Source organism: Acanthochromis polyacanthus, chromosome 6, assembly GCF_021347895.1.
Source record: "Acanthochromis polyacanthus isolate Apoly-LR-REF ecotype Palm Island chromosome 6, KAUST_Apoly_ChrSc, whole genome shotgun sequence".
NCBI lineage: Eukaryota > Metazoa > Chordata > Actinopteri > Pomacentridae > Acanthochromis > Acanthochromis polyacanthus.
Window position 1 is genome coordinate 42612487 of NC_067118.1, and position 10840 is coordinate 42623326.

General features: G+C 40.4%; 1 protein-coding gene across 1 annotated transcript; it reads right to left on the minus strand.

Annotated features, from left to right (window-relative positions):
- Positions 1–1635: 1635 nt before the first annotated feature.
- ndufa4l2a (NDUFA4 mitochondrial complex associated like 2a) lies at positions 1636–10524 on the minus strand. Its single transcript, XM_022202496.2, has 4 exons — positions 10143–10524; positions 3727–3812; positions 2493–2553; positions 1636–2403 (listed from the first exon to the last, which is right to left on the minus strand). The coding sequence occupies exons 1-4, from the start codon at positions 10182–10184 to the stop codon at positions 2347–2349; spliced, it is 246 nt and encodes an 81-aa protein (XP_022058188.1). The 5' UTR covers positions 10185–10524; the 3' UTR covers positions 1636–2346.
- Between the last annotated feature and the right edge of the window lie 316 nt (positions 10525–10840).

Below are 10840 nucleotides of genomic sequence, written 5' to 3' on the forward strand. Positions count from 1 at the left end.
CAAGAAGGAAAGAAACGCTGTGACATTCTGGGTGTACCTCATCTGTACACCCACTGACTCTGTTACCAAAATATCCACCAGAACAGGAGCGGGGGTGAGGACTGTTTCCATGTGGAGGACAAAAACCTCTCAGATTCTGACTCCACCTTCATCTGAATCCAAGAATGGATGGATGATGGATGGATGGATGGATGGATGGATGGGTGGATAGATGGATGAAGGATGGATAGATGGATGAAGGATGGATGATGGGTGGATGGATGGATGGATAAATGGATGAATGGGTGGATGGATTGATGATGGATGGATGATGGATGGATGAATGGGTGGATGGATTGATGATGGATTGATGATGGATGGATGATGGATGGATGAATGGGTGGATGGATGGATGGATGATGGATGAATGATGGATGGATGGATGGATGGGTGGATGATGAATGGATGGATGGATGGATGGATGATGGGTGGATGGATGGGTGATGGGTGATGGGTGGATGGATGGATGAAGGATGGATGGATGGATGGATGGACGGACAGACAGATGGATTAATGGGTGAGTTTTGTGCACATGAATGAAACAAACACCCTTCTGTCTGCAGTGGGGAGAAAATAGTCATTTTGTGGAGAATCTCCACTATTTCGGTTCCAAAGACTCCATTTCCACCTCTGGGGGGGAAAAGTCATATACTAGCTCATAATTATGAGATGCAAACTCAGAATTGTGAGATATAAGGTCATACTTACTATTTCTATCTCATAATTATGAGATTGTAAGCCAAAATTCTGACGTTTTATCTCATGATTATGACATAAAAAGTCATAATTGTGTGGTAGTAAGTCATAATTATGAAATAGTATGTCATTATGACTTTGTATCTCATAATTATGAGAAAAATGTCAGTATTATGACTTTTTATCTCATAATTACGAGATACAAAGTCATAATGTTGAGATAAAAAGTCATTATTTTGAAATAGTTAGTTGTCATTATGACTTTCTATCTCATAATCTTGAAAAAACAAATTATAGTCATGAGATATTAAGTCATAATTATCAGATAGAAATTATGTGATAAAAAGTCATAATTATGACTTATGATCTCATAATTATGAGATAGCAAGTGACTTTTTTTTTCAAGTGTTGGAAACAGGCTTCCATACAGATAAGCCACTCCTGATGACTTTAATCATCACATTTTAGTATGAAGGCTTGGTTTGAGGTTTAAGCTGAAAAATGAAGTGGATGGAAACATGGCTCTGTGTGTGTTTGTGTGTGTGTGTGTGTGTGTGTGTGTGTGTGTGTGTGTGTGTGTGTGTGTGTGTGTGTGTGTGTGTGTGTGTACACTGTGTTCTGCTGTCACACATCAACACCATGCAGGGGAGGGGTGTTCAGCATTCTGCCGCTGCTGTCGCTGATCAAAGACACACACACAAGCAGGCAAACACACACACACACACACACGCACACACCGTGCACGTTAAATGTTGTTGAAGAAGCAGCACCAGTGGGCTGCAGAGTGACGGCTGCTCCACAGATCTGTTCCATCAGAGCCACTGATGGTGGAAACAGATCTGTATCAGCTCCATGCAGGTGTTTAAAGGAAGTCTCCAAAAAACAACCTCCAAACATGAATCTGACTCAATCCGTTTATTTATTGAAGGAATCAAGACTGCTTCATGCCTCTCTGCATTTTTCATAACTCACAGTCATTGCTGAGTCTAGTGGCTGCTAAACCCACAATCATGTGACGTTACAGAGGAATAAAAGCAGCCTGGTTGACCTTTAATACGCTGCAGCACAGCAGGACAGCGTCGTTTTATGGGATTTATGAGTAAAATGTTTTTCTGCTGCAGAAGATGACAACTTTGAGTTCTGTTTTAAGCATAAGTGTTATCTGCTGAGCTACCAAACATTTCTACTTTACATAAATGCACCATTTCTGCATGCATACTCATAAACTTTGGAGGTTTCTGGATGTATTTTTTGTCATTTAGCAGATTCCTGAATCAGATTCTGGACTTTGGAGTCCTCTAAAACCAACAAACATTCAAAATAAGACATTCAGGTTTCTCCTCATTCTGTGGGTTTATTCATCGTGTGTCGTATCCGTCCTGTGTAGGTGTGTGAGGATGTAGAGATGCTACAGTTTTCAGTGGTTTCCTGACAGTACCGGTCACATGAAGCAGCTGTGAAGACGTCCCACAGGCACAGACACTAAAAGGGTTTTTAACGGATCCTGATCTGGGATCTGTTTCACCCTCCGCCAGCAGAGAGGCAGGAGCAGCGATTCTGACCCGAGATCAGGATTTCTGTCATTTTTCCACTCAGGTTTTGGAAGGAAAGTCAGAAATCAGGTCCTTCTTTCTTCAGGTTTTTGTAGTCTGTCTCGATGGCCACGAACTGGTGAAGAAAAAGATCAGAGTCAGTGGAAAAAGTGCAGAAAAGCCCATCAAACCCAGTTAAATGGCAGTTAATGGATGCTGTGTTACCTTGTACTGGTAGGTGGGGTCCAGTTTATTCCACGGTTCTGGGTTGTGGGTCTTGTTCCAGCTAAACAGAAACACACACAATCAGATACGTGTAAATCTAATTTGAATAAATCAAAGCCTCATTCCTCTGAACTGCTTTATTTCATCTCCTCTTTCTAAGCTTGCACACAAAGAAATAAAATAAAGAGAAAGCACAGGAACCTGAAAGTGGGATTCAGATTCAACCCTCTGCCCGGTGACTCGCTTTCTCAGAATTTCATCAAGCTTGTAAACAATCGCTGCTGCAGAGAAACCATAAAAGACCTGCAAACAGACGAGCCGGTGCACCATCCTGTGAGCTCCGAGCTGCATCTGCTGCCATCAGAGTTTCATAAATCAACAGTTTGGATGGCAGCAGGAGGAGAGGAAGTCCAAGCAAGAGCAGATGAAAAGCAAGCGGGGATCCCTGCAGTCAGACACCATCAGGAAGCACATCTCTGTGTTTAGTTCAAGTGAAAAAGTCTCCTCTGCTCACACCTTTGTAAAATTTAAACATTTCAGGATGAAATTAAGACTAACAGAGGACGGAAGTCCGCCTTTAATGAGTCCTGTAGGGGGGCTCTGATCGAACTAAACAGATGTGCAAACCTGAGAAAACACACCCATTAACACGCTAATCAGACGTTTGTGTGGGCGAGGCGATGCATTTAATCAAAAAGCTGGTGTGAAGACATGTTTCAGCTCAAGATGTCTTAGAGTTTACCAGACACACACTACCATTCAGAAGTTAGGAGTCACTTAGAAATGTCCTTATTGTTGAAAGAAAAGCAGTTTTTTTTTGTATAGAAGATAACATTAAATGAATGATAAATCCAGTGTAGACATTGTTAATGTGGTAAATGACTATTCTAGCTGTAAACAGCTGATTTTTAATGGAATATCTCCATAGGGGTACAGAGGAACATTTCCAGCAACCATCACTCCTGTGTTCTAATGCTACATTGTGTTAGCTAAGCAACTTTAGCTAATAAAGAACAATTTTAACTAATATAAAGCAACTGTAGCTAATAAAGAGCAACTTTAACTAATATAGAACAACTTTAGCTAATAAAGAGCAACTTTAACTAACATAGAACAACTGTAGCTAATAAAGAGCAACTTTAACTAATATAAAGCAACTGTAGCTAATATAGGTGTACGTGTTATAGTTTTTTGTATACTATCAAAGGTGGAAGAGAACTTTTAGCGTCCTTACGTGACATGGGGTCCTCTGGCCAATCGGATCAGGTATAAAGTTGCTCCTCCCATTCCCAGACAGATGAAGAAGAACTGGGGGATGAGCTGAGGAGAGACAGAGATAAACAAAAGATTAAACCTCTTCGTGTTATTGTAAAGATTTTGCATGACATTTTCAACCCTATGCTGTCAATTTTCATCATTTTGTATCGTCTGCAACACAGCTAGGATGTCGTTTTTGTTTAAAAATGCAACAAAAAAAAAAGAGTTGATCTAAAAAGAACAATTTGCAAGTTCCCAAAGAAAGAAGAAATGTTCACATTGATGTTTTGCATCATAAAGAAAGACAAGTACTGATTTGAACTACTGCAGACTTGCTGTTTTAACAGGATTACTGGGTCAACTTTGTTCATTTTCTGCTCCTCTTGAATGTTTATTGAACTGATTACAGTGTTGAACTTCCTCTGGGGATAAAATAGTGATCCGTCACTGGTGAGACTTAGTTTTTTCTTTGCATTAAGCTCAATTTCATGGAATCTGCTGTGGGAATTTCTTCAGATTTGGCTCAAACATTCACTTGGAATCCAGGATGAGCTGATTATGGAGGTCAGAGGTCACTGTAGCTTCATTCAACATGTTTTTGGCCACAAATCAAGAACACAGACACTAATTACAGAACACTGTCACACAAATATCTAATAACATTTTATATCAAAAAGGTGAAAAGTCAAGTCTGGATGACCTGGATGCAAACTGCATCTTATAACCATGAGACTTTTATTCCAGTCTACATCTAACTTCTGGTGTTCTTCCTGATTTGTAATTAGCATCACAGACTTTAGTTTCCTCAGACTTTAAAGGGTCGGCTCCTGAAGCTTGTTAAATCCTCGTTTGTTTTCTAAAATGCATCAGCTTCATGACTCCTGACATTATGCTAATGAATAACCACAAGCACTTTCCAGAATTTAAATTCAGCAGTTTTTCTTTCACAACTTTTGAGTGAGGAGAACCAACTCTCGACTGAATCCTCCTCAGCATCGGAACATTTCCGCTAAATTTCCAGAAGGTAGTGTCTACAGATACGGACCCGTACCTGTAGCCTGTGGCCTACGGATACGGCACTTTCCCTTAACATAAATATTAATGAGCCGGCTGATGAACCCGCTTCGTGATTGGCTGGTAATCCGACGTACATGAATATTAATGAGCCGGCGACGCTGATGAAGGCGCTTCCGTGATTCGAGGTGAATCTGCGGAATGAATGGCGGAACTAACAGCCAGCAAACTATAAGTATTTTTTTTTACCTTCAAAAGTAGCGACAGACTATTACATATTAACAACCTAAACAAAACCCTGACGTATTTTCTACCTCTGTCAACACAGACACTGTCACAGTCACTTTAATGTTAGCGGACTCTGTTGAATGGCTAAGTTACATCACCACAAACAAATCTCACAATATCACAGTAAATCGAGTTTGTGTTTTTTTTTTTTAAATTCATGCCGAATTAAAGAGCTGCTCCTCACCATTCACGAGTGTTTGTTTCATATTCGACATCCTTAACTTTATCTTGTAAATTAGCGTCCGAAATTAAATGGGAACATTTGCAATGGAGTTCGTCAGCCGCTTCCACCACTGAACGCGGTAAACTAATTAATAGGAACTGGACTTCAAACAATTTAGACACGGCGTCTAAAAGCGTAAAAACTGCAATGTCTACGTAAAGTGTGAGAGGAGACGGTGTATTTTTGGTTAAATTATACAATGTTCGCCGTCAAAGTCATTCATATAAACTGCCTGTAATGTGCAGCAAATAGTAGTTAACCATCGCCACCTCTTCAGTGACCTTAACGGGTCCGTACCTCAAGTACAGATGCTACGGGTACGGGTCCGTACCTCTAGCATCAACCTTAAAAGAAACGCTCTTTGCTGAAGAAGCTGAGACCTGCTCTGTACCGTTGGACCAGACTTATTAGATAATCTGACCTGACTCTGTGTCTGTCTGAGAGCTGATCTGAGCTGCTGAATAAAAGCAGCAAAAAAGTCATATAAAACACCCAATCAGGAGCTGCCACGTCACAACTGGAAATGCAGATACTGTAGTTCTTCTGCCTCATAGTTAATGTTACACCTTTTCTTACCTAAATATTTACAGTGACAAGCTCTCAGAATATTGTTGATGGTGTAACTGCTGAGCTATTTTCTGTTGGGTGTGCCTGGTATGCAGCAATACATGAACATTTACTAAACTTATACTATTAATTTATTTCTGTTTATTATATGTTAATCATGTTATGGAGTAAAAACATTATTTTACAAGATTACAATTTTAAAATCTTGTAAGATAATATTATGTATTGTCTCTTTCTGTTATTGAGAAATATGTCGGGGAATGAAATGTGAGTTAAAATGGTAAAATTTATATAGCACTTCTATCCAAAGCGCTTTACATGATACGTCACTTTCACCCATTCACACACTGATGGTGGAAGCGGCCATGCAAGGCGCTAACCACGACCCACCAGGAGCAATTAGGGGTTCAGTGTCTTACTCAGGGACACCTCGACATGAGCACGACAGGCCGGGGGATCGAACCGCAACCCTCTGGTTGCGAGACGGCCACTCTACCCACTGAGGTATGCCGTCTAACTGTGCCAGTTAGATTGTTTTTAAGAGAAGCAGAGTACTAGAAGTTGGAATTATGAAGTTGCTAAAAACCATGCTGAGGTTCTAAACTGTCTACTTCAGGGCCTGTAAAGCGCCTCAGAGTTTCAGCCACAGTCAAACAGTCCGGTGTCTAATGGTGATCTAAATTCGTATGTCCTAAATGAATGCACAGCTTGAATTATGGCTTTGTGGATGTAGGCTGTACCTCCAGCCTCCTTTATTCTGGTCTCCTCATTTCAGTTTACGAAGGAGCAGCTAGTTCTGTTTGGTTCCATCAGTCAGCCTGACTGCAGCCTCTCTCAGCAGAAGCCTCTGACAAACAATCAGCAGTATGGCAAGAACTAGAACTGTTGTTTAAACTAGATGTTTTTTCCTAAATCGTTGAAACTTTCCGGTTGAAAGACTATCAGTTCCTGATTGATTTATTTTAAACAGTCAAATTGCCAATGAATGAATGAGATATTTCAAACAGTCACTGGTTTAAAGACTCAGTTTTTCTTTTTTGAATGATATGTTTCAAAAAGTTTTTATTTTATGAATGGTATATTTCAAACAGTAAAATTGTTAAAGTTTTTATTTTCTGAATGGTAGATCTCAGTCACTGGTTTAAAGACTCCGTTTTTCTTTTTCTGAATGATATATTTCAAACAGTTAAATTGCTAAAGTTTTATTTTCTGTTAGTTCTTGTTGAGTGTCTTGTGTCTAAATGAACTGTAACTTACAGACTGTAAAAAAGATTGTTCTGTGTTTAACATTCCCCCTTCTCCCACCTGGAGTGATAAACCTCTGTCAGTTAAGGAAGGACTTCCTGTCAGTTAAGGCGAAATAGTGGACAGCAGCGTTTGGTTCAGAAGATGCAGGGAGGGGAGAGGAGAAAAGCCAGAGAAAAAGCTAATACGGAACATTTGTTCAAATTTCCCAGGTTTCTTTCAAAGACTTAAAAACTTTGTCATAGGATGGACAACGGAAGAGTCTATAAGAATGCAGAAATTTTGTTCACACGGACACGTCTGGTTCTGCTAAGATAAAATCTTCTGTCAGTTTGGGTGGTGTCGCATCTGGTCCCGATTAGATAAGCCGCTGACAGTTAGGGGCAGTTAGGGAGGTAATGTATATGTAATATGAATAAGTTGTCACCATTTTGTGTTATTCTCTATGATCATTTTCAGTTAACACCCTGTATAACCTCTTTGTGTTAAAAAAATATCTATGGTGACTTTGGTCAACTAGGGAGGGACTTCTGGTAAAAATATCAGGCAGGGGAGCGTGGTGAAGCTGGACTTCCGGTATAAACAGCCATTAGGGGCGTGGTGGGGCGGGACTTCCGGTAAAAACAGCCATTAGGGGCGTGGTGAGGCTGGACTTCCGGTAAAAACAGCCATTAGGGGCGTGGTGAGGCTGGACTTCTGTGACGTGGCAGCTTCTGATTGGGACCTGTCAAAATTTGACAAAAGGTGTTTATATTACTTTTTTTAGCAGCTCTGAGGATTGCCGAACCAGTGGCCTGCTTTCTTCTTTGTCATCCCAGTGAACCTGCTGCATCCAGGCCAGTTTGTTCATGAGACCCACAGTAATGGAAAGTAATTAAGCATAACTCTGAGATACTGTACTTCAGTGTTTCAGCTGAAAATGTCGTACCTGTGACTCCACTACAGTCGTCAGTGACTTCTGAGATGAAAATGTGACACAAAATAATTCAAGATAATTTTATAAAAATGGGTTTCAACATTGCAGATGTTTGGAAGTTCCAATAATGAACGATTTCTCTTTGAAAAATCAACTCTTTGAGTCCAAAAACATGTAAAATGACCTAATTAAAAGGCAAACGTTAGCATAAAGACCAAACGTCAGTCTAAAAATATAACAGAAAGCAGACCATCTTTAAAAACCCGTGAATTATTTCAGTATGCATCAAAACTGACAACCCTTTCCAGCTGGTCTCTGCTGGAGGATTCTTACTGCTCTGGTTTTTACTCAAAAATATTCTAAATTTCTTTTGGAAAAAAGTCAGATGTGGTCGTCAGTTCTCCTTTTTTTTCTTCTTGAAAAACTCTTATGTGATTGTTGCAGTTTGTTTATGATCACTGTCAAGTTGGGAAACTTCCTGTCCTGTCAAGTGTTTTCAGTTTGGGAGTCATTATTTAGGTGTATAATCATGCACTCATGGTGCCACTGTTAGGATTATGCATCCACTGTGGAAGTCCTGATCAGGTTCTGCTGGACATCATCTGATCCAAAGCAGTAAATCTTGTTAACGTCTAAATGAATACATGCTGACTTCTTTTTATGTTCTTTGGGGAAGCTTCGTTTCTCACAGAGGTTAGCATCATGCAGAGTCCCTCACACCGTCTGAGTCGTCACTGAATCACCAGTTTCCAGAGATAATAACCACTGCTGTGTTCAGGAGCCTTCTGATGCTTCCATCTCCATAAAGTCCCAGATGCATGACGGTAATTAGGACTTGGTTAGTGATGTTGTGTTTAGATGAGTCAGTTTTTTCTGGTCTAATGTGAAATTCAGACTACTGGACTATGTTTGGAGTGGTGACAGATTCTGGACGAAGCCTCGGTTATCTCAGTGCTGCATCCACCTACCTACCTGTCTGTATGTGTGAATCTGTGGCTTTAAAGACTCCTTCCATCTCCATCTGTCCGTCTCTCTGACTAACTACCCATTCATCCGGCTCATTTTCTGTCCTGTCTCCTGAACTCAAACTTTCGGACTTTCTAACAGCCCGTCTCTGCCTCTCTCTGTCTGCCAGCTGTAACGTGATCAAGGCTTTTTGTGGAGTCTCTCAGGGATTTGCTCCCTGCAGCTTCTGTCTCTCTCTTCCTGTCTGTCTCTCAGTGTGTCTGTCAGGATGATGGACCATATCAAGGAGCTCTGGTAGAGTCTCGTAGGGATTTCCTCCCTGCAGCTTCTCTCTCTCTTTCTCCTGGGAAGCTAATGACAAGAAGTTAAAACTCAGTCACTCCTCTGGCTGACAGCAGGGCTGGGTAAAAAACGCAGAAATAATCCCCTCCCCTGTAGGGACAACTCGTATTTTTAAATTCATTTCATTCCAACAACTCATTTCCTAACTGCCTAGATTTTGTCAGTTTAGATTTAAAGGGTTTGCAGAAGTCACGGATGCGTTTTTGAAGTCTTAAGCTTCTCTAAGTTTGGCTCAAATTCAAAATGAGCCACTTAACCTACTGAATTAGAGCTAAGATAAGATTAGATGGGACTGAATTAGACTCCTTTTAATGTGCCGGCACGCTACAAACACCAGAATCAGATCTGTCTGCATACAGGAAATAGAACTTCATCAATATTGTAATACACAATTATATTGGATTCAAGATTTTCTTAAATCAATAAAGGGATTTTTTGTGATTTTTGTGAAATTAATCGCACTTAAGTGAGATTGTAGAAAACCTAAATAAATGTGATTTAAATAAATAAATAAGAACAGATTTTTAAGGCCTAACCCGACACTGACGCATTGCTCTGGCAGTTTAGATGTAGAAACCAAAAGAAAAAAGGCTTTATGTTTTATTCTAGCTTATTATTTCAGCAACCAAAATGCCCAAATTGATCTGAATAATTTTCAGCCTTCTGCTCTATTATCTCTAAGAAATATTTTCAGAAGCAAAATTCAGCAAATTCCAGGAAATGCGGAGACTTTGTTGATTACAGGAACTAATTATAAAATATTCTGAACATGTAAAAATGTTTCACCAAAACATAACATTTCTAAAAAGGAATTGAAGTAAAGACTGCTCACCCCAGGGTGCTTCTTGGCGTGCTCTACTGCCGTCCGAAACATCACTTCTCCACTTAGCAGAAACAAAAAACTTGAGGCCTTTGCTCTCGACAACCAGCAGCTCTGCAGAGTCGTGCACAAGCAGGATTTAAACCTGTTGCTGTGTGCATGTGGAGCGAGCACAGGGAGGAGGAGGAGGAGGAGGAGGAAGAGGTCATTTACATCTGATTACAGCCACTGCTGCTCCCTGGTTGGCTGATCACACTGCTGGACAACTGTTTACACTCACACTGAACGCTCAGGTTGTAAACGTTCTTTAAACCTCCAAACCGACTCATTCGAGGCTCCTATCAGGGAGTTCAATCAGGAGAAGCTGTGCAGACTTTTCTCCGCCATTTCCTTCAGTGGCTTTGAGGAGTTTTGGGTCTTTGGGGAGCTGACTGGAGGAAATGGAAAAGCATACAAACACTGTGTCCTTTTAAAGACCGCTGGGGAATATCTGTGCATATGGACCCTTATCAGCTCCACAAAGAGGAGACAAACCGGCAGTAATGAGGCTGAATGTCGTCCTCCGCTGGGTGGATTTTATCTCTGGATATTAAAGTTAACCAATAAAATAATGCACTAAGGTGAAACTCTGAACAAACTTTATGGACGTGATTTTCAAAAGCACCTTTTCTAGTTAATACAGGAGAGTCAAACTCATTTTAGTTCAGGTT

Coding starts and splice junctions, on each gene's coding strand:
- ndufa4l2a (XM_022202496.2), bottom strand. CDS start 10,184: ATGTTTCGGACGGCAGTAGAGCACGCCAAGAAGCACCCTGGG. Junction 2,554..3,726: donor GCCAGAGGACCCCATGTCAC/GTAAGGACGCTA, acceptor GTTTCTGTTTAG/CTGGAACAAGACCCACAACC. Junction 2,404..2,492: donor ACCCCACCTACCAGTACAAG/GTAACACAGCAT, acceptor TTTCTTCACCAG/TTCGTGGCCATCGAGACAGA.